Below are 23,866 nucleotides of genomic sequence, written 5' to 3'. Positions count from 1 at the left end.
ACATTGATAGTTGTATATTTGCACACACAGCTTCAGGCATTTTGTTAGAAGCATGTACTTTACCACAGAATCTTCAATATATATAAAAAGGTAAAAAGGACATGTGGGTGTGTTTCCACTTTTCACCAAAACCGCTTGACCGATTGAGGTGAAATTTTGATACATCACATGTGAATGTCCGAAGGATATAGGAAAGTTTGCTAAGACAGATGTCACACCTCCGCCAGGTAAAACCCTGTTCCAGAACGCACCACTCAGCCAAAAGTGCATGCTGGGAAAAGAACCAGGTTACACACCAGTGCCCTCTAGCGGTGGCTACACTGGTACTGCACCTATAAAACCTTCCCTCTCAACAGCACCTTGGCTCCTGTTTACATCCTAGGCCGAAGCATTTACAGACTAGGCCGAATGGAGGTACTGACTCGCCTGGGTGGGGGTTGGGGGGAGGAGGGGACGGGATAGGTTAGGACACAGTGGGACCACTCACAGGGATGCACCAGGGGGTGGGGGGGCTGTGATACGTCATGGGGCGGGACAGGGAGGGGGGAATCACAGGGATAAGATGGTGGGGGGGGCGTGATACGTCATGGATCAGCACAGGGTGGGGGAAATCACAGGGATGAGCCACAGCAATGTGTGGCACAGCCAGCTAGTCCCAAATAAATCTACTTTTAAGAATCAAAGAACGAACAAAAATATTTTTGTTAAATAGCTGCTACACTGCCCATAATGAAAAAAATCCACATCTAGCAAATGTTAAGAAATTCATTTAAGAATTCAGCTGAAGAGGGAAGCTCTTTTACTCCAATAGTGGTGGCAGGGAGAGCAGAGACAAACAGGGAAGATGTGTCATGTACACACCACCCCCTTGGCTTGATTCATCCAGTAATGCAGTTGTTAAAAATAGAAAGTCTTTCCTTTCATTAAGTTTCATCAAGTCTAGGTTGCGTTTTCCCTGCCATCAGAATTAAAAGGAAAATTGTACACAAGACATTATACCACAAGTATTAAGTAGTCAGACAAACAAGGCAATACAGTAATGAAAATAAACACTATTTACGACACGGCTACCATAGCCCCGTTATAAAGGAACACGCTGAGAATTTTAAGTTTTCTGTTTTTCTTCCGCTCCCGAGGGGAGAGGGGAGGAGCGGGGGTGGGGAAGAGCCTATCCTGTGAGGGGATGGGAGCACAGAGAAATTTAATCCCAGTGGGAAACTACTAGCCAGTGTTTCCTCTAGTTCTTTTCTATGCAAGCTGCATTGAGACAAAGAGGGGGGGGGATCACCACAGGGTTTCTTTTTGAGTGGGGGAGGGAAAGACAGATCACATCTGGAAAAGACATTACAGAGTTCAGCGAAGTTGTATATCAGAGCATACAGGAAATTAACTCTCACTTACAGAGGAGCTACTGTCCGGCAGGGGCTAAGAGCCTGAGTTGTGAAACGAAGTCCTGGATCAATTCTTGCTTCGGCTGTAAAATTTGCTAGATGTCTTGAGGCAAGCCCCTAGCTCCCTGCCTCAGTCCCATCATCCAAATTCATTAACACTGCAATAATTACACCAAACACACACTTTTCAATAAGATATTCTCATGGCTGCTGTAAGGATTGCTGGAGCAATAATATGCTAAGCTCAAGAGAAGTCTAAAACGTTTAAGATCGCAGAAAATGCCACAGACACAGACACACGCTTCACTTTTCCCTTGAGAATGAAATTCTCTTACTGTATTTACATAAGGGGTGGGGAGCTGGAGGCTGTATGGTACTGTATGGCTATTATAACATGATGATCTTAAGGCACATACCGTAGCACATTAAGCAATTTAAAAACACTCACTCAAGACTTTCACAAGTATCACAACACAGTGGACCCTTGAGTTACATACCGCTCTGGATACGTAACTTTCAGGTTGCGAATGCGGCAAACCCAGAAGTGTATACTTCTGGGTTTTGCCACGTGTGCATGAACAGAAGTACTCTGCGTACTGCACACATGCACAGAAGCGTCGCCTCCAGTTACAGACTTTTCAGGGTAAGTACAGACCCCCGGAATGAATTTAATTCATATCCAGAGGGTCCACTGTATTACAAAAACAAATGACCAAACACACCAGAGTAGCCTAAAGCAGTTCCAATCAAACACCAATTAAAAAGCCAAAGCTGGGATATTTTTGCCTACCACCAATAAGACATGCAAGCATGTTCCACTACACCACTGAATAGGCCAGTTCTTCAGTCACCACCTGCCTCATTCCCAAAGACAGGATATCCGGAGAACAGTCTCAAAATATTATCTCAGCATGTGGACAGGGTTAGGCCCAACATACTTTTGAGGCAGTCTTCTTAATGATACTGCTGTGCCAAATTCAGAACAAGAAAAGAAACGGAAAGATCTTGTTGACTGCTCTCCTCTTTTTAATTGATGTTCTCCCTCCTCCCCAAAAGAAATTTGTGGATTCCTTCCTGCTAAGTCTGCATGCACACTTTTTGGAAGAGTAACAAGACCTCCTTTTGATCTGGCTTTCAAGACGAGTGGCTAGGGTTGTTGCAATTTTTAAAGGAAGTATTTTAATAAAGTGCAATTTTGTTGTACATCAATGGGTTTATGCTTGTTATCTGCCCCAGCCTTCAGAATCAGTATGGAAAATGATCTGACGTGAATTGGAGGGATATTTTAAAATCAATCATTAATAGCACTACATGCTTTTAAATTAATTCTCCAATTTGTGGCTATCACTTTGATGCTGTAATAGTTTGCTTACAGTGGTTCACTTCCTGCCTCTTGACAGAAATAGGTCAGCCAAGAGTTATCCATTTTTATTTTAAAAGCAAAAAAAAAAAAATGATTATAACAAAGCTCAAGTTGCAAAATTCCGGTTGCAAACTCTGACTTAGTTTCCCCTTCAGAACTGGCCTTGATTTAAATAAGGCTGGACAATACTGACACCAACATCTCTCAGAAGACACTACACACAGAATTAGGCAGTTAAAACAAAGTTAAGTGATGCTGTGGTCTGCAAACACTGAATCAAAATGTTTGACTGAAAAACAATGCTATGGGGCAGGGTTGAGCACTCAGAAATCTTTTCCTTCACATATTCAAACTCTTATCTGCAACTCTTATCTTACTAATAAAAGTAAAGTAGACAGAAGCAAATTCCAATAGCCAATTTTAACAAGAATCTATGGGCTACAAATAAAGCCTCAGGGCTGCATGTGGGCTACAGCTTGCCCACTTATATTCATGCTCTCTCCCCATGCCCTTCTTTTCCCTGCAGCACTGAGTAGGTAAGAGGAATTGATTCTCTCTCTCAACATATAAATAGAGGTCAGAGTCTAGGGCAGGGGTCAGCAAACTTTTTCATCAGGGGGCCGGTCCACTTGCTGGTCAGAAGGTTGGCGATTTGAATCCCTGCATTGGGGTGAGCTCCCGTTGCTCGGTCCCAGCTCCTGCCCACCTAGCAGTTCGAAAGCACATCAAAGTGCAAGTAGATAAATAGGGACTGTTCCAGCAGGAAGGTAAACGGCGTTTCCGTGCGCTGCTCTGGTTCGCCAGAAGCAGCTTTGTCATGCTGGCCACATGATCCGGAAGCTGTCTGCGGACAAACGCTGGCTCCCTCAGCCTATAGAGCGAGATGAGCACCGCAACCCCAGAGTCGGACATGACTGGACCTGATGGTCAGGGGTCCCTTTACCTTTACCTTTTTGATTAAGGATGCTCCCACTTTATGGTTCAACAGAGATCCTAGCACTCAGCATGGATGGGCGTGTTAGTAAAGGTTATTAGACATGACGCACAAATGGTGTTTTGCTTATGACAAGTAACCCAAAGTAGAAATTTGCCATGGTAAAAGAAGATTTCAATAGTATGTAACTTTTAATTGATCATCACAGCTTCTGTAGCAAGACTGAGGGCCAAACTAGATGCAAGGATGTGAAACACATAATTAAAAAGTATTTATGGGTATTGTTGTTAATTTAAAAGCAGGGAGGGATGTACTGGTATCAATGAGAGCTCTTTTCCGGGGGGGGGGATTTTCAATGAGATTGCAACTGGGGAAGGAAGGATTCCACTCTCAATCTCACATACTGTAATCCTGATTAAAAGCACACCCTTGCATGCTGTCTAATTCACATCTTAGTTTGGTACTAAGGCACTCTCAATAGCTTTTTAAAAAGCAAAACCTGGATGAAGGGCAGGATCTTTTAGAATAAATTGTAGCTGAGGAAGTGTGTGACCAACCTAAACACCCACATATTTAACACAGTGTTAAGAACATCAGAAGATCCAACTGGATCAGGCTCAGGCAACAAAAAAACCACAAGTCAGTCATGAGCACAGCAACGTTCTCCCCACCTGTGTTCTACAACAACTGGCCTCAACGAGCTGAACCCTTGGTCTGATCCAGTGAGCCTCTTCTTACGACATTTTCTTATGTGTGTATGCACATGTGGGTTACGAAACAGATTTCATTTTATACTATTAACATCTGTTGTAAAGGGGCTGTAATATTTATATTCACCAATATTCATAATAATTTAAACACCCCAACCCCACACACAACATCCACTAAAAGAGACAAATCAAATCAACAAAGATGTCACCAAAACCAGCACAACAAAAAAAGAACAAGGCAAGCACCATTAAAGAGCTAAGGCAGCTTTAGTTCGAACTCTGAGTCAATAAGATTTGAACTTGGACAAGTTGGGCAGCTTTCATCTATGGGAAAAGAATGGCCTTTTGATAGCATTTTCTTAGAAACACAGCATCCTCATAATCTGCCTTTAGTGTCAGTACATCTTATGACCAGCTCCCAATCTTCCAGTATCTTCAAATAAGGGGAGTTTTTTGGTCTAAAATGCAAAGGATACAGGCAGTGCTTTTCTTCTTCTTCTAAAAAATGTTTAGGGGTACTCTCATTTTGACTCAAGAACATCACAATTTTATAGTTCAAATCGGGGAAAATAAATACAGTAAATGGACAGAAGTATAAAAGATTCACAAAATGTTTAGGGGTATGTGTCCCACTGCGTCCCCCCAGGAAAAAAAGCACTGGATACAGGTACTTAATGATTTTCTACATTTCGTTCTATCTCAGGGTCCAAACTAAAACAGTAGTAGTTAACACGGTGTCCTCCAGATGTTGTTGGACTTCCAACAGTCCCAGCCAGCATGGCAGGAACCACAATGACTACTACTACCGTAGTTTAGGGGAAAGTGCCCTATCAATTCGTGAAGTCAAACCACTGTGTTAACAGCACCAAAGTGTGTATGGAGGCCCCGGGCTGCCCAGACATCAAGACCCCACTCTCAGCCTTGATGATGTGGTCCAAAGGAAAGCACAGCAATATGTTTGGCACCAACTTGGCTGCAGGAGTTGCTGGAAGGAGGCATACAAAACACCATTCCACCATCTTATGGACTCCACTCTGGATTAGTCTACCTTAGCTTTTTCTTCTTCTGAAGATACCAGCAAGGCACTATAGGTTTAGGATCCTTCTCCTAGATGCGCTACCTTCTCAGGTTGATGAGCCCCATGTGCCCCCCCCTTCCCTCCACAGCATGTGCAGAAGCCGCCTTCTTGACCATTGATCCCACTATTGGTCTCATCTGCTAGAGCATGCAGGAGAAGTCCCTAACTCACCAAGGGTTTGAGACCCATCAGCTACCCTCACCTGGTTTAGCTGGCCAGCAGTTTCCCGGTGACAGCCCACTGACAGCTTCTTGGAGCCACAGGTGAGAGCGGAGTGCAGGGTGGGGACCAAAGGTGGACAAATCATCATCACCATAGAATCATAAAATTGGAGAATTGGCAGGGACCCAGAGGGTCATCTAGTCCAACCCCTGCAATGCAGGACTATGCGGCTGTTCCATACAGGGATTGAACCTGCAATTTTGGCATTATCGCCATCATGCTCTAACCAACCCTGCCCATCTGCCTGGGTTGCCGCAGTCACTCTACAAACTACCCCAGAAGAAGTGCAACATGTACCACTCCCCTAACGCCCCATACACATAATTATGTGCCTAATATAACACCATTCCAACTTACAGAGAATCCTAGAATGGTAGCACTGGAAGGGATTGCAACGGGACATCTAATCCAACCCCGTTGCAATGCAGGAATCACTGCTAAATAATCCCTGACAGCTGGCAACCCAACCTCTGTTTAAAAACCTCCAATGAAGGAGAGTCCATTCTGGAATGTACTAATATCATCTTAAACTATTAGCATGTTTTAAGTCTTTCAAAGAACTTACAGCAACTTTTATACTCCAAATCACAGAATATTCTTTATAAGGCACCTTTCTAAAAAAGAATGGTCTTCACCCCCATCCCTGCTATCTTTCTGGCCAAAGCCTAATGCAACTTTCTTGTGAGAGAGGTCTGGGAATGGCCACAGAGAAGGCCCTATTCCTTGAGGAGGCTGATTTAGCCTCTACACGGGAGTTTTCCTCACGCCTCTGCCCATTCCATTTAAGCTCCCCTTGGAAACTAAGGAGCCAACTGAGCTCCAGCCGATGGGAGATATCATCCACAAGTATATCAAAACCATTTAAACAAAACGAGAAACCAGACGTGTTTGCCAGATTTCAATGGGATGCTGACAGGATGAACATTCCTTTACAAAGCCAATGAATAATCCACATATTAAACCACAATTTCAAGGACACAAACCCCCAATAAACTCTATTTTAAATTGTATAACAATCTCCAAATGTCTGGGGCTGTACCATAAGGAAGCCAAGAGGAAGAGGAATGTCTGGAGAGCATGGAACTGTTTGCCTGCCACAATGTTCCTTCACTGCACAAGCTGCATAGGGGGAATAACACTACTTTCCCCTTCCGTAGTGTCTTTGAACCAGCAGCACCCATGACATCAGTCCGCTCCACTATCTCAGATCTTTGTAGGATCCTGAAGCATCACCTGTCTCCACATGTACCTGCCCTCACAATCAAGATCCTCAAGGGTTCCTGTTCCAAGTTTCCCCATCATATGATGTTTGCCAGGGGGCTACCCAGGGATAAGCCCTTCTTAGTGGAACTTCCCTGTGGAATGCTCTCTCAAGGGAGCCTCACCTGGTGCCCACCTGGTTAAAGGCAAGGAGTTTTTAAATCTTTCTATCTATCTGTCTATCTGACCTTGGCTGGATTTGTTGTTTTTGTGCTACTCCCTATGATTTTATATTTCTGCATGGTTTTAATTTGTATGTTTTAAATGTATTGTGTTGCTAAGTGTTGTATGCTGCTCTGGGAATTTTATTAATCTGTATGGTATAAATTCCTCAAGTAGTAAATATATTTGTGTATAACAGACAGATTCCCACTGTCTGACTGGGATTTTACTAGTTCCACCAGCCAAAAGTTGCTCTTTCCTATTTTCACAAGGGCCATGTGCAATAATGAACCTTTAGGAAGTTGAAGAATCAATCCAGAGGAAGCAAGCTAATCTGCATTTGCTAGAAGACCAATGCTTCAGATAGAATGACACATGAAGAGGCAACATTTGGCTCCATAAGCAGCAGATACTCACTGAAGGTCTTGCAGATGTCAGACACAGCTTTGAAGACTCGATCAGAAAAGTTCACTTTCACCTTCACGTACTTCATGTTGGGGAGCTGAAGTCGGAGGAGTTTGTGCTGAGGAGTAAACTGTAGTTTGGCGTCTGCCTGTATTCCATACTTATCCAAGGTCCAGTGAGTTTTAAGGAGCCATGTTCTCTTCTTTTCCCACCACAGGGCATGGTCAGACCAATCTTTCTTGACGTCTAGGACAGCAAAGATAAAAAGATTAAGAAATCAACAGAAAAATTAAGAGAATTCAGTCTATACAGGTGATTGAAATATTTCTTTGGCTACAGACTCATCAGCTGTTACTTCTACAGGGTGATAATTAAATGGTACTGGGTTTTTTTATATTAAAAAAAATCCCATCCAGCAGGACAGTTTTTCTTCAAACAGCTTGAAGTTATATAAACACTAATACAGTATACTATTTGGAAGCTGCATTACTGAACAGTTACTCTTAAGGTGGCTAAGCAGCAGATAAGGCCAAAAGAGGTAATAGTTTCAGCTCATTCAATGATAATACTATTTGGTCATGTACACAAGACCCAGAGAACAAAACCAGTATCAGGTCCAAACACAAGAATTCAGTTTCCTTCAGCCCAGAAAACAATTATATGAAGCAAAACGTCATCCCTCTGCCCCCCTCCGGAAGTCATTACAGTGGAACCTCGGTTTATGAACACCTCGGTTTATGAATTTTCGGTTTATGAACACCGTGGACCCATCTGGAACGGATTAATTCATTTTCCATTACTTTCAATGGGAAAGTTTGCTTCAGTTTATGAACACTTCAGTTTATGAACAGACTTCCGGAACCAATTACACCCATGCTTCAGTTTATGAACGCTTCAGTTTAAGTACTCCGCGGACCCATATGGAACGGATTAATCCACTTTCCATTACTTTCAATGGGAAAGTTCGCTTCAGTTTATGAACGCTTCAGTTTAAGTACTCTGCGGACCGTCTGGAACGGATTAATCCACTTTCCATTACTTTCAATGGGAAAGTTCGCTTCAGTTTATGAACGCTTCAGTTTATGAACAGACTTCCGGAACCAATTGTGTTCATAAACCGAGGTACCACTGTATTAGCATGCAATAAATTTTCTGAATATATTTGTGCAGGTCTATCCATATGCAAAGTTAAGGTGGTGCTTGCCAATGCATTTTTCAACCTTGGAAGAATGGCTTACATTAGATAATTGGCTGTGAAAAAGGTGAGTCTTTGCAAAAGAGATGTTCAAGAGGAAGTGAGGTTGGCACATCAAAGCCTTTATCGGCCTTACCAGGTTCATGTTTCAAGATTCATTTATTACAGCATAAAGGTAACTTGTTCCAAACTAATTCTGCACATTTTAACATATAAAGTTGCATAACTTATTTCCAAACTGTGCTGAATCTGAGCTGGTCTGGGTTTGGCGAGCGCCTGGCTACAACCCCAAATACACCACTTTGAGTTCCATGATGGAACAGAGGTGGGATATCAATAGTATGTTGCCACACCAAATTCTTACAATAATCTACTCAGCAAGATTCAAAACAGGTTGGGCAGAATTCAGTGTAGTGATATGATCATTGTTCCATCAATGCAAGCTTGTCTGTTTGCCAGAAAGAATGAACACCCCACTCCCCACAAACACTGTTCTAGGGTTTCTCCAGATTATCTTCTCCCTCCCATTCGATTTTGATAGGGAACTACCAGGGAACCAGCTGAGTGTATACCACAATTCCATGTTGGGCACATAATCCAACATCCTGAAAATCTCAGCTTTCATTACGATAAAAAGTTTCTATTCATGATGGCTGCTTGAATATGTGTGGGAGCACTTGATGAAAGCTGGCCAAACAGGATTGTTAGTGGTTGATGCCTTCCAAGGCTTCTTGCTCCTGTCTTAGTTAACAAAATTGGAATTATGGCAAAGGCTGAAAACTGCCCCTACAACCCACAGAACCTTTCATATAATCATAGAGTTGGAAGAGACCACAAGGGCCATCCAGTCCAACTCCCTGCCAAGCAGGAAACACCATCAAAGCATTCCTGACAGATGGCTGTCAAGCCTCCACTTAAAGACCTCCAGAGAAGGAGACTCCACCACACTCCTTGGGAGCAAATTCCACTGTCGAACAGCTCTTACTGTCAGGAAGTTCTTCCTAATGTTTTTGGTGGAATCTTCTTTCTTGTAGCTTGAATCCATTGCTCCGTGTCCGCTTCTCTGGAGCAGCAGAAAACATCCTTTCACCCTCTTCTATATGACATCCTTTTATATATTTGAACATGGCTATCATATCACCCCCTTAACCTTCTCTTCTCCAGGCTAAACATACCCAGCTCCCTAAGCCGTTCCTGATAAGGCATAGTTTCCAGGCCTTTGACCATTTTGGTTGCCCTCCTCTGGACACGTTCCAGCTTGTCAGTATCCTTCTTGAACTGTGGTGCCCAAAACTGAACACCAATGTGTCCCAATTTCTTTGCCCAATGCAGATTTTGAATTACTTTTCAACAAATTTTAACCAAGCGCATGCAACCCTGGCTCAGCGCTATTTAATGGCTTAGGCCTGTGTTCCATGGCACCCTGGGGTGCCTTGAAGGATGGTCAGGGGTGCCGCAGGCAACCCTGGCCTCTGTACCTCTTTCCTTCCCGCCCTACTCTGATGCCCTCATGTGTCTCTGCCTTCCAAAGGCTTGCATGGCTGTTTGTTGCAGCACCCCTGGCTACAAACTCCGCAGGCAAAAGGTGACTCTGGGGCTGGCCAGGGAGTGCTTCCCAGGCCCCTGTGGGCCAGTGTGAGGAGGGACCTCTCTTTGTGGCGGGGGGGGGTGCAGCTCAGAGGCCTGGGGGGAGCAGCTACGGCTGCCCAGAGGACTCCCAAGGAGTTGGGAGAGGAGAGAAGGCTGAGGGGACACTCTACAAAGGAGGGTGTTCAAAAAAAGGGTGAGGCTACCAGCTCTCCAGGCAAGGGGTGACCTAACTGGGCTCCTGAGCCCTACATGAATGCCGCAGAAAAAACGTAGTTGGTCAAGGCAGTCGTGGACTCAAAAACGTTGAAACCACTGACTTAGGAACAGCATCAGAATCCTCTGCAAAGTTAAAGTAAGAAGTGCTCTATGATAAGAGAGGAAGGGATTATCTACAGTACACACAGAACAAGAAACGGTTTAAACTGACAAAGTGAAGGCTTTACACCACCACAGCAGCTAAAGTAAAGGTCATAAGAAATATAAAGCACTTAAGATTCTGCTTCCTAACAAGAAAACATTTTGAGAATTATTGAGAAACACATGATCTTTCTGAAAAGCTTAACTTGGGCAGAGAGGAAAAGGGAAGGCACAGTTGGTTCTAAAGACATCAAAGCACTGACATCATAAAAACAAATTCTTTAAAGAGAAAGAGAAGCAAGTTCTGTTGATGCAATATAGCTGGACATCAGGAGTGGCAGCCAGGATACTCTACCATCAAATTAAACAAAACCAAATATAGAAAAGCATGCAGCTTGCAACGAGGCTTGGCTGCTCTCAGAGAATTCTGTCAAATGACTATGATGAACTGTGGGCCAAACTTCTGCTTCTCTGAAAAACACTGAGGGTGGAGGAATGGTCTTGGCACTGAAATAAGCTTTTTGCATCACCAGCACTTCTGCTGCTTCAGGTTTAGATGTATGTGGCAGATTCCAGATTGCCGTCCTCAAGAGCAGTTTGATCTAAAACAAATACAAACTTCTAAATTCACCATTTCCAAGCATTCTATGATCATTGTTTCCAAGACTATTGGTATACTATTGGTATACAATGGCCCACGTACAGAAGTACAGTGGTACCTCGGTTTAAGAACACAATTGGTTCCGTAAGTCTGTACTTAACCTGAAGCGTACTTAACCTGAAGCGAACTTTCCCATTGAAAGTAATGGAAAGTGGATTAATCCGTTCCAGACGGGTCCACGGAGTACTCAACCTGAAGCGTACTTAACCCAAAGTATGAGTGTAATTGGTTCTGGAAGTCCGTACTTAACCTGAAGCGAACTTTCCCATTGAAGGTAATGGAAAGTGGATTAATCCGTTCCAGACGGGTCCGCGGAGTACTTAAACTGAAAATACTCAAACCGAGGCGTACTTAAACCGAGGTATGACTGTATCAGACATTGGGCTGGAACATATCTTACAGTAAGCCACAGTAGGAAGGAAACCACTGGTTACTGCAAGTGAGCTGAATGCTGGTGTATACTACTCAAATGTATACTACACTTCACTCTGTCTTGTCCAGTGCTGGGAGAAACAAACCACAAGACCTGACCTAGCTTTACGTGATGCAAACATTCCTAGTTTGTCCCAAATGAAAAACAAGTACTGTACTAAGCCTTGGCTTCTACTAATCAGCTTGCAGGGAGAAAAACAGCTCAAGATAGTGCAGACTTCCATATCTAGAGGAATTTTCGGCATTAGCTTTTCCAGTACCCAACTGCAATACAGAATGCCCCCGTTTCTGTACCCATGGGCAACCGAATTTCAACGCGAAAGAAAACAACAGTCTCCAACACTCATAATCTCCCTTTAAGTTCTGCTACTTAAAAACCATTAATGCCATGCTTCCATTTAAAAGCGCAAGCGATCTTTATAAACTTTTCTTTAAGCCAGAACACTGCAAATTTTCAGTGGGAAAAGGGAACTGGAAGGTCTCAACTGGATGGCTAAATTAGGCAACTGAATGCCTTATTTCAAGGCATTGAAGAGCACAGAACCAACTCAAACTGTTGCATAGTGGCAGAGGCTGGTTCATGAACCAGAAAGTCTAAACAGTGGTACCTCAGGTGACAAACTTAATTCGTTCTGGAGGTCCATTCTTAACCTGAGGCGTGCTTTCACTAATGGGGCCTCCCGCTACCGCCACTGCGATTTCCGTTCTCAACTCTGGGTTAGAGGAGTTTGTAACCCGAAGTGTTTGTAACCTGAAGCGTTTGTAATCCAAGGTGCCACTATAGTTCCAATCTTGCCTTTGGAATGAGTTCATTAGATGGCCATAAACAAACCTCTCATCCTTCCATTTGCAATATGAGGTTAATACTGACATACCTTACAAGGCTGAATACTCTAATGCACACTAAACATAATTTATTGCATTTAGAATGCCTAGTTTTTGTTCTTTGGGTTTTTATTTTAAGGGGCATTTGACACACAAAGTAGTATGGGTGCATTTCCAGAACATAACAACAGGTGCTAACTACGTATTTAGGAATGCAAGTAACAGCCCCAGTCATTCCATTCTATGATATCCAGCCACCCATCCAACAAAACATTGCTGATTTACATTTCATTCTACTCTCTCCAAAGCTCATAGCTTGATCACAAGTAGTCATGCTGACTCAAACGAAGTTAGGAGAAAATGTTCCAAGTAGAGATACTTGAAGGAGACACACATTCCTTAAGAGAAAATGATATCAGCACAGCAAATGGAAGAGTCATAAAATAGGAGACACACGAGATAAGAATTAACTTTGGATTTTTTTTAAGAGTTCAGAATGCTTGTACTCTGGTCCTCAAAATGGGTGGGGGAAATACAAAATTTAGCAGGGCAGAGACACACTCACAATACTCCAGATCAGGCTGATCCAACACATGGCCTATGGGCCACGTGTGACTTGCGAGGGCTTTTTTGGTGGCCCTTGACAACAATGTCAATAATTAGAAGAAATATACAGCAGCAGCAGTTGTTGGAGAAAGCCTGCATAAGTTAAGCACTCCACTTCTCACACTCCCGCTTATACTTGTCTTGGTGCCTAGCTCTCAACTTACTTGCAGCCAAGCAAATTTTGCAACCTGTGCAGTAATAAAGCCTGTCAGTGTTCCGAATTCCCTGGGCTCTAGGAGCATGTCCAGTTGTAGCCAAGTGAAGATGTCTTGTCGCCATTTGGTTGGTGTGCAGCTGTGTTTTCTACTGCCATGCACACCCCCACATGCCCCAGCACCAAGACGCTGGTGCACGACAGCATGCTGGCCGATCTGTGGAGATTTCTTGTCAGTTTTATTCTAGATTGTGTTATTTGATGTCTTAATGTGTTGTAAACTGCGTGGAGATTTTTCTTTAAAATTTGCAGCAGTATAGAAATGAATGACAACTAGACAGTCTGTTGTCTGTGTTTTTCATACTGAAGCATGTGTCCTGGAGGTCGCTCTTCTCCTCAGACCCCGCTGCTGCTTTGCCGCCAACGCCACCCACAGTCTACCTTGTGGCGGTTCACACACTGCCTATTTCAGTCAAAGCCTTGGTTGCCTGCCTCAGTGGCAGCAATGGTATCTGATGCAGTGGAACGCGAGTCTCCGGCATTGGCAGACAAACTTGGAGAGAAGGGAAAGAACAAAAAAACATGGAGGGATTTTCCACATGAGGGAGGGCAAAGCAAGGTGGGTCTCTCTGTTCAGTTAATTGGTGTGCCTGCTGAATGCACTTGTCTCAGTGTGTGAGCTCCTTTTCTTGCCCCTAGTCACCTCTGTGGATGGGACTCGCTTGCCAGTCCAGAGCTATCATGTTTTCTCTCAAAGGCTTCCAAGGCACAAGACTCCCTGGAAGCCCCACCCTGTGAACTTGGCAGCCTCCACCCCTCTATGTGGGGTTATTTATTAGGTGGTGAGGGAAAGGAGTTCTCACTGTGCCTGAGCAGCCCACTTTCATATGCCACTGGAAAGAAGTTGTTCCAGGGCTGAGCCCTGAGATGGTTTCGGCTTGCCTTAAGCTCCTCTTGAACCACTGCTTGGTTCCTTCTCTACTTGAGGAGGTGTAGAGCTACTGTGTCTACACACTGTCTGTGTGCGTGCATTATGATGGAACAGCTGCCCTCTTAGCCCTTTACCCCAAAGTAGGAAGGGGGGGTGTTCTATCGAGATTGCTCTGATCAGCCCCTTCCATCTGCCACTAATAGATAACAGAGCAGGGCATGCTCTCTTTCCCCTACCACAGTACAGAAGGGAAGGGGAGAGAAAATGAAATGCAAGCAGTGTAGGAGGATTCTGTCCAGCTGTAGTAGCTTGGGCAGGGGATAGCATGGAATAGACATTACTTTGTATGTCATACTATTTTAGGATATTAAATCTATTAATTGTGTACTTAATTATATATATTTAATTAAATATATTTATATTAATCATTACCTGTATTGTGAACACTTTAATTTACGATATGGAAATTTAATTCGGTGTGTGGCATGCTGGTTCTGTGTCAAAGTACTCTTGCGGCCTGCTTGGTCTGAGAGGTTTGACTGCCCTGCTCCAGTTGATGCTGGGACTCCCAGCTCCCAATATCCTGACTATTGGCCATGCTGGCTGAGGCTGATGAGAGCTGAGAGCCCAACAATATCTGGAAAGTCACTAGTTCCACACTCCACTACATTTTTCATCTTCTATTTTGAAAGAGAGTGTTGGTGGTATTGTTTGTTTGTAGTCACTCGACATTAAGCAGCGTCTTAAACTACTGCAGTAGAAATAAGCACAGAATTTCCTTCCTCATTTGGTGAAGAGCATATTTAAAAACAGAGAACTAAATGCTAATGTTCTTGTATAGTCTTAACTGCACTACGTTTCAGCCTTCTTTCCCTGCCCCATATGATCCTCTCTCAGAGGCAGAGAAATACAGATAGGTACAGTGGAACCTCGGTTCCCGAACGTCTCCGTCGTTGTACATTTTGGTTCTCAAATGCCAAATGCCATGCTCTTCCAGAGGTTTTTGTAAGATTATTGGGCAGTTTCTCTGCCTACAAGATATTATCACAGATGCTTGGTTTACTTTTGCAGTTCTCAAAACTGAATTTGACTCAACAGAGATCACGTCTCTTCTTCACAGCAAAAATGTTATAACATGAACAGAGTTGAGAAAAAGACCTTAATCCTATTGTTCTACAAACCTATGGATACAGAAACAACCCCTTCAGTGCTAAGTTTCAAGAAGTTTAGTGAATAGAATAGAAACAATATTTTTCTGATTGTTTGGAGTGGACAGTATTTAAGTTTTTCATGTGTAGGCTGGGCTGACAGTCTAAGTTTCTTAAAATATATATATTTTGTTTTTGTTTAGCCAAATTAGTTACCAAACATGGATGTTTGTTTAAGCAAATAACATATGCTGTAATGTTATTGTTTCAGTTGAATAAATCTATTTAAATTGTTATTATTAAGGTAATGATTATTTTTCTCCTTCCTAAGTACAACAGTAAAGTTGTCCAAATATGAATGATTCACCTATTAAACTGGGGATAAAAAACTAATATGAAAAGTTATTATTCTAAAAATCTTCATCTACTTGCATATTAAAGTTATACCAGCAATAATTAGTCTTTATGTAGAAAACTATGATTTAAATCAAGCCTTACTGACTAGTGATTTAAATCGTAATTTAAATCAGTTTGATTTAAATCAAATCCACCCTGCTTTTTATGCAACAGGCCCAAAAGATCCTGTTGGCGGCAGCAGCCCTCAAGGTCCCTCAAACCAAGCCAGAAACACGCAAACCCTGCTTTAGAAACTGTTCTATAAACTACAACAAATTACAACTAAATTAGCCTTTTAAAAATACAGGCTCAGTTCCCTAGAAAGTTGTGGATAAAGAACTGTGTGATCCTATTCTGAAAATAGAAACAACAAAGTTACAGTCTTAAGAGGAAGCTACTGATTTGGGCTGGGTCTAAACTATAACCCAACTGTTTCCTGCCTGTGGTGTTAATAAAACCAGTACTTTAGGATTGCTAAGAAGACTGCAATCTTCAGACCAAACCAGTTCTCAGTGCTGTTTCTTGTCTTCTTATAAGGAAACTGTGAGGGACAGGGGATATCGCGAAGTCCCTCCCCTCCTGAGTTCAAGCCCGTCCCCGAGCAAAGGGGAAAGCAGGGAGAGTTCCGATTCCAGTGGGGAAGCAGGAAGTCGTGTCCGAGGCTCAGGCAAGGTAGAGGAGCCAGGGTCCCAGGTGGGACAGGAAGGGGCAAGTAAGGGGGGAAGACCCATCCCCCCAACTCCAGAATTACGCAGGAAGAGGAGGGGCAAGAGGATGGGTCTGCCAAAGCTTTTGTGTTGGAGAAAGACGCGCCAAAAGCCATTAGGAGGTTCTGAAACCGACTGACAACATCGCTCCGTGTAAATAGCAATGACTTGAGCACTGTAAATACGCAGCACCAATAAAAGAATAAAATGCAGAGCTGCGTAGCGTCGTTACTCTGAAGTAGTCCACTCCGGCCACTGTGACAGCAACCTCCTAATCCTTTTTGGGCTACTTTGGAGTTGCCGGGATGAGCGTGTCAGAGGCGGAGAAGTGGCGGCAGATCGCTGAGCAAGCCCAGCTAGAACTGCAACAGCTGTCGCTGCAGGCGCAGGGAGAATTGAAGGCAGCTAAAGAGGAGACTAAGAAGGTCCAGGACGACCGGCTACAACTTGCGGAACAGGTGAGAGAGCTCCAGGAAAAAGAGCAGCATTTAAGGGCGGTGGCGGTAGACCTCCAAAACAAGCTGGATGCAGAGAAAAACAAGGCGGGAGGGGCACCCCAAGTCCAAGTGCTGCCAGGAAGGAGAGCCGGGACCCTAGTAAGCAAGTTCAATGGAGACCCGAAGGAGTTTCAGGGCTTTGAGACTGAGATTGTGTATGCTCTTGAGCTGCACCACGATGAGTTCCCTGATGATGAGCACAGAGTAGCGTTTATTGTGGAGCACCTTACAGGGGCGGCCAGGGAGTGGCTAAGACCGTTAATTGCAACAAGGAATCCTTGCATGAAGAATGTCAAACTATTTCTAGAAGGTTTGAAAACGATGTATTCGTCCGATAGTCATATGGACCAGACTAAGGAGGAACTTCATAATTTACGCCAAGGAAATATGACAGTTCGCGCGTATTGGGCGAAATTCACCATGCTGGTGCACAGATTGGGGTGGGATCTGGAGTCTGCCCCAATGCAAGCGGCGTTTTACTTGGGGTTGCATGAGGAGGTGAAGGATGAGCTCTCGAGAGGTCCAAAGCCCAGTAATATGGATCAACTGAGCAAAGCGGCTCTGGCGGTGGGGGTGAGGCAGGAATCCAGATGGAGCGACAAGCAAGCAACGCGCGCAAAGCGGGCTTGGTTCCCACGGTCGCAGGAGAAGCCACTCCCTCAACAACCCTTTCAAGCCACGCCTGGGGCCAGTCAGGACCAGGAACCCATGCAGATTGATAGCGCGCGCGCGCGGGCTTTTCAAACCCCAGCGGCGCCAAGACGCAAGGAGGGAAGGGGTGGGAATTGCTTTCTCTGCAACTCCCCCCAGCATCTCGTCAGAGACTGCCCACATCGCAGGGAGTGGCAAGGAAAGGCGGGAACGGTTGTGCCCTCCCCCACTGACGCAGCACCACAGCAGGGAAACGGGAAAGCCTGGCTGCAGGAGACAAGGGGCGGCAGCCAGGCACAGTCAGCAGACAACAGCCCCAGCCCACCCACCCGCACAGAGAGGAGCAGAGCCAGCCCACCCCTCCCAGAGCAGGAGTGGTTCTAGAAGTGACGCTCACGCTCCCAAATGGCTATCCATTGACGGTCCTCGCCCTAATTGACAGTGGTGCCTCAGCCAACTTCTTCTCGAGAAACTTTGCAGAAGAGCACCAGATCCAGCTTCTGCAGCTGGATTTTCCTCTGCACGTGGCAACCATTGACGGCAGAGAGCTGCTGGGAGGGGCCATCACTCATCAAACCCCCCCCCATGAGAATGACGGTTGGAAGGCACTCAGAGACACTGGCATTCAACGTCACCACCATCTCAGACCCCCCAATCGTTTTGGGCATGAGCTGGCTGGCGCGCCACGACCCCTCCATAAGTTGGCATCAGAGATGCGTCACTTTTGGATCGGACTTTTGCCTGGAACATTGCATGCAGCACCAACCAGGGGAGGGGCCTCCGATAGCCACGGTGGCCACCATGCACGTCAAAGGGGGTGAGGCGATACCCAAACCATACTGGGACCTGCAGGAGGTCTTCAGTGAAGCGGAGTCCGACCACCTGCCCCCACACAGGCCTTTTGACTGCCAGATCAACCTGGTGCCTGGGGCAACTATACCCCCAGCCAAGCTGTACGCCATGTCAGACCAGGAACTGGAGGATCTGCGCGCTTTTATCGACAAGAACCTCAAGCGGGGGTTCATCAGAGAAAGCAAGGCAGCAGGGGGCAGCCCGGTCTTCTGGGTGGACAAGAAAGACACGCAACAGCGCCGTCTTGTGGTGGATTTTAGACGGCTGAATTCGGTGACAGAGCCAGTGGCTTTCCCCATGCCCAGAGTGGATGATCTCCTGACAGCGGCACGCAGAGGCAAGATTTTCACCAAGCTAGACCTGAGGGGGGCGTACAACTTGATCAGGATCCGGGAAGGCGATGAGTGGAAAACCACGATGTTCACGCCTCTGGGCTCTTTTGAATATCTGGTGATGCCCTTCGGGTTGCAAGGGGGCTCAGCATGCTTCCAGGCCTTCATGCACCACGTCCTGGGGTCCCTACTCTTCAGGAAATGCTTGGTCTTTCTGGAGGACATCCTTATTTACTCCAACGACCCAGTGCAGCACGTGAAGGACGTCAGGGAGGTGTTACAGCGCCTGAAGGAGAACCACCTGTATGTGAAGCTGGAGAAGTGCAAGTTTCACACCAAGGAGGTGGACTTCCTGGGCTACAAGCTGTCAGACAAGGGGCTGGCAATGGACAAGGACAAGGTGCAGACCATCCTGGACTGGCACAGCCCCAGGACGCGCAAAGATGCCCAACGCCTACTAGGCTTTGCCAACTTCTACAGGAAGTTCATCAAGAACTTCTCTCGAGTTACGGCTCCCATCACTGACTGCCTGAGAGGCAAGCAGAAGTTCAGGTGGACACCAGAGGCGCAAGCAGCGTTCGAAAGCCTCAAGAGGGTGTTCGCCTCAGACCAGAACATGTTCCACGTGGTTCAGGACGCGCCCCTACGCATTGAAACAGATGCTTCTGATAAGGCTGTGGGCGCCATTTTGTTGCAACTGGACGCCAACAGAGAGTGGAGACCCTGTGCCTTCTTCTCCAGGAAGTTGACCCAGCCCGAGCGAAACTACACAGTTTTTGATCGGGAACTTCTTGCGATCCACGCGGCGTTCCAGCACTGGAGACACTTCCTGGTGGGCGCCAAGCACCCCATCCAGGTGTGCACAGACCACAAGAACCTGGAGTTCTGGAGAACTGCCAGGGTGCTCAACCAGCGGCAGATACGGTGGGCGGAGTTCTTCTCGAACTTCAACTTCTCCATACACTACATCCCAGGAGAGCAGAATGTCAGGGCGGATGCCCTCTCCCGCAAGCCAGAGTACATGGAGGAGGAGGCGCCACCAGCCCCAAGGCACATTTTCCCGTCGGCATGGTCCTGCGGAGCAGCAGTGGTGAGCGAGGCAGAACTCACAGCACTGACGGCAGCGGATGAATTTGCCAACCGCATCTTCAGAGAACTGAGAGGGGGGAGGGAGCAGGCAAAAGACTTTGCAGAACGCAGAGGGCTGCTTTTCTACAAGGGTGCGCTGTACCTACCCACCACCCAGCTTCGACGTACGGTCCTCAAGCAGATGCACGACAACCCTACAGCGGGGCATTTTGGAAGGGACAAGACCACTCACCTAGTCATGAGACACTTCTGGTGGCCAGGGGTGAGGGAAGATGTTCGAGACTATGTAAGGGGCTGTACCACCTGCCAGCGGGCGAAGGTGGTCAGAGCAGCGCCACCAGGGTTGCTGGAGCCCTTAGCCACACCACACAGGCCGTGGGAAGTGGTGTCCATGGACTTCATCACAGATCTGCCTTCGTCCAGGGGTAAGACTGCAGTGTTGGTGGTGGTGGACCTCATGTCCAAAATGTGTCACTTTATACCGTGTGCCAGGGCAGTCTCGGCAGAAGAGACAGCCAAACTGTTTGTTGATCACATTTTCAGACTGCATGGATTACCTTTAAGGGTTATTTCGGATCGTGGCCGCCAATTTGTTTCCAGGTTCTGGCGGCGGCTCATGAACCTCCTGCAGGTGGAGGTCAGCTTGTCGACGGCTAGACACCCGCAGACCAACGGACAAGCGGAGAGGGTCAACGCCATTCTGCAGCAGTACCTGAGATGCTACGTCAGCCAGCGGCAAACGGACTGGGTGGATCGCTTGCCACTAGCAGAATTTGCCTACAACAATGCAGTGCACGTCTCCACAGGGGTGTCGCCCTTTAAGGCCAATTACGGGCGCGACCTCAGATCTTTCCCAGAGAGGGAGAGGGAGGAGGAGGAGGAGGGCCCACAGGCTGAGGATTGGGCAGAGGAACTGGAGACGGTGCACCAGCAGCTCAGAGAACACTTGGAGAGGGCCAAGGAAGCGTACAAAAAGGGGGCAGATCGCCACAGGCGACAAGGGGAGGTCATCAGGGTGGGGGACAAGGTGTGGTTGTCCTCGGAGGGCCTTCCCACCAGAGGGAGGTGCAAAAAGCTGGCACCCAAATGGCTGGGCCCCTTCACGGTCACGCAACAGGTCAACCCGGTGGCATACAGGCTGGCACTGCCAGAGGACATGAGGGTGCATCCAGTGTTTCATAGATCGCTGCTGTCGCCGTACAGGGAAAGCAGCAGGCTCAGAGACAGCGAACAAACCCCCGAGGGAGGGGGGGAGAGGGAAAGCAGGGAGCAACTCAATGAGGCCACGGCCATCCTGGATTCAAGGTGGGGGGTGGGGGGCCTGGAGTACCTCATGGCATGGGAGGATGCTCCACCGTCCCAGAATGAATGGGTTCCCGCCACTCAGATACAGGAGGAATTCTTGGTGGAAGAATTTCACGCCCTCTTTCCCCACAGACCCAAGCCCTGGCACATGGAAAGGGAGGGGGAGGAGGAGGAGGCACGGGAGAACAGCTCACCATGGCGCTGGGAAGCGGAGTTTGAGGAACCAGAGGATGAGGTATGGGTGTCGCCAAGATCCACCCAGTCAGAGGAAGGAGCAGATTGGCAAAACATTTTTACCCCCACCAGCTCTGACGCCACGGACTTTTTGGGATTCCCGTCCTCCCAGGCGGAAGGGGGGGGCTCGCAGGACTGGGGGGAGGTGTTCACACCAACGGGCTCGGAGAGCACCGAGTTTTTAGGCTTCCAGTCGTCACCGACACATGGGGGGGGGCCTGGGGAGGGGTGAAGGAGAGCTTGGGAGGGGGGTGGATGTGAGGGACAGGGGATATCGCGAAGTCCCTCCCCTCCTGAGTTCAAGCCCGTCCCCGAGCAAAGGGGAAAGCAGGGAGAGTTCCGATTCCAGTGGGGAAGCAGGAAGTCGTGTCCGAGGCTCAGGCAAGGTAGAGGAGCCAGGGTCCCAGGTGGGACAGGAAGGGGCAAGTAAGGGGGGAAGACCCATCCCCCCAACTCCAGAATTACGCAGGAAGAGGAGGGGCAAGAGGATGGGTCTGCCAAAGCTTTTGTGTTGGAGAAAGACGCGCCAAAAGCCATTAGGAGGTTCTGAAACCGACTGACAACATCGCTCCGTGTAAATAGCAATGACTTGAGCACTGTAAATACGCAGCACCAATAAAAGAATAAAATGCAGAGCTGCGTAGCGTCGTTACTCTGAAGTAGTCCACTCCGGCCACTGTGACAGAAACATATAAGATTATTCTATTCTATGCATGCAGTTAATTTGAAGGGAGCAAGATAAACTGTTCTGTCCTCTTGGAAGTAAACAGAACTAAATGAACTGATAACAAGAGACAGCAGATATCTATAGGAATTCCCTCCAATATTTTTGGCAGGAGAAAGGGTTAGGAAAAGAACAAACTGTTTGTCATATGACTCCTGCAATTTAAAAATATTGTTTAAATCCTAATTCTATGACCCCTGCCTGAGTACAGTGGTACCTCGGTTTACGAACTTAATCTGTTCCAGAAGTCCGTTCTTAAACCGAGGCGCACTTTCCCTAATGAGGCCTCCCACCGCTGGTGCCCTTCCACCGTTTGGCTTCCGTTCTTAGACCAAGGTAAAGTTTGCAAACTGGGACACTGCTTCCGGTTTTGCGGAGTTTGTAAACCGAATAGTTGGTAAACAGAGCTGTTCTTAAACCAAGGTACCACTGTATTTCCTTTAAAATGGTATCCCTTGGATGACAAATTCAGTTATAAATGTTTCCTGTTACTATTTATTTAATTGTTAAAAAATCCCATTTTAAAAACCAAGGTTATAGTAACAGAATGTACATTTTAAATGAACTATTTAACGCAAGATGAATATTTTCTAACTTTCTAACAGCTTATAGAGTTATACCTTGGGTCTCGAATGCCTTGTGACTCCCAAATGCCGCAAACCCAGAAGTAAGTTCCAGGTTCTAAACTTTTTTTGGAAGCCAAATATCTGATGCGGCTTCTGATTGAGTGCAGGAAGCTCCTGCAGCCAATCGGAAGCTGTGCCTTGGTTTTTGAAAGTCGAACAGACTTCTAGAATGGATTCCACTTGAGAACAAAGGTATGACTGTACTATGTGGGCAAGGTTCACCTAACCTTTCCTATTAGCGGAAGCTGTGCACAAGATCTTCCATTTGCACAACATGTAGCTATGGCAATGGCTCGCCTCTCCAAAACCTTATGGGAGAATGTGATGCTAACAACCAATACCAATATGAAGGTCTACCAGGTGTGCGTGTTGGGCACGCTGCTTGCTTTATGGTAGAGGCACGGGGGCAACTTACACCTGACCAGGAGTGATGCCTCAATACCTTCCACATACGCTGCCTGCATCAGGAAGATTTTGGGCACCACATGGCAAGACAAGAGTCTCAAACAAAGATGTGTTGTCCCAGGTCCACATTCCCAGGATGTTCACACTCCTGTCTCAGCAACGTCTACGCTAGCTTGGTCATGTACACAGAAGGGAAGATGGCAAAATCCCCTTGGACATGTTCTACAGGGAGCTAACATCAGGCCCCAGGTCCATTGGCAGAACAACTCGTCTTACAAAGATGTCTGCAAATGTGACATAAAGGCTGGCAGCATTAACCCCACCATGTGGGAATCCCTTGCAGATGACCATAGTGCCTGGAGACAGTCAGGTCATATATCCAGAACAGTGATGAGAAGAGGAATGACTGCTGGGAGGAGTGCAGAAAGTAGAAATGCTTTCTGCACTCCTCCACAACTGCATCAGCACAACTGAATGCCTTCATCTGCCCCAGCTGCAACAAAACATGCCTCTCCCAGAGCCAGTGTGGTGTAATAGTTAAGAGTGGTGGACTTGTTATCTGGTGAACCGGGTTTGATTCCCTGCTCCTCCACATGCAGCTGCTGGGTGACCTTGGGCTAGTCA

The 23,866-nt window shown here is 46.4% G+C and overlaps 1 protein-coding gene across 4 annotated transcripts in view; it reads right to left on the bottom strand.

Moving 5' to 3' along the window:
* Positions 1–23,866, bottom strand: part of FERMT2 (FERM domain containing kindlin 2) — a 97,669-nt gene that overhangs the window by 63,650 nt on the left and 10,153 nt on the right. For all 4 annotated transcript variants that reach the window (XM_060270794.1, XM_035098956.2, XM_035099036.2 and 1 more), the window contains one exon: positions 7,538–7,771. In XM_060270794.1, coding sequence (XP_060126777.1) covers positions 7,538–7,771 — 234 coding nt within the window. The remainder of the gene's footprint in view (positions 1–7,537; positions 7,772–23,866) is intronic.

The sequence above is a fragment of the Zootoca vivipara genome, chromosome 1 (assembly GCF_963506605.1).
Source record: "Zootoca vivipara chromosome 1, rZooViv1.1, whole genome shotgun sequence".
NCBI classification, from domain to species: Eukaryota; Metazoa; Chordata; class Lepidosauria; order Squamata; family Lacertidae; genus Zootoca; species Zootoca vivipara.
Note: the sequence above shows the minus strand (reverse complement) of the source record. Positions and strands in the feature narration are given on the sequence as shown.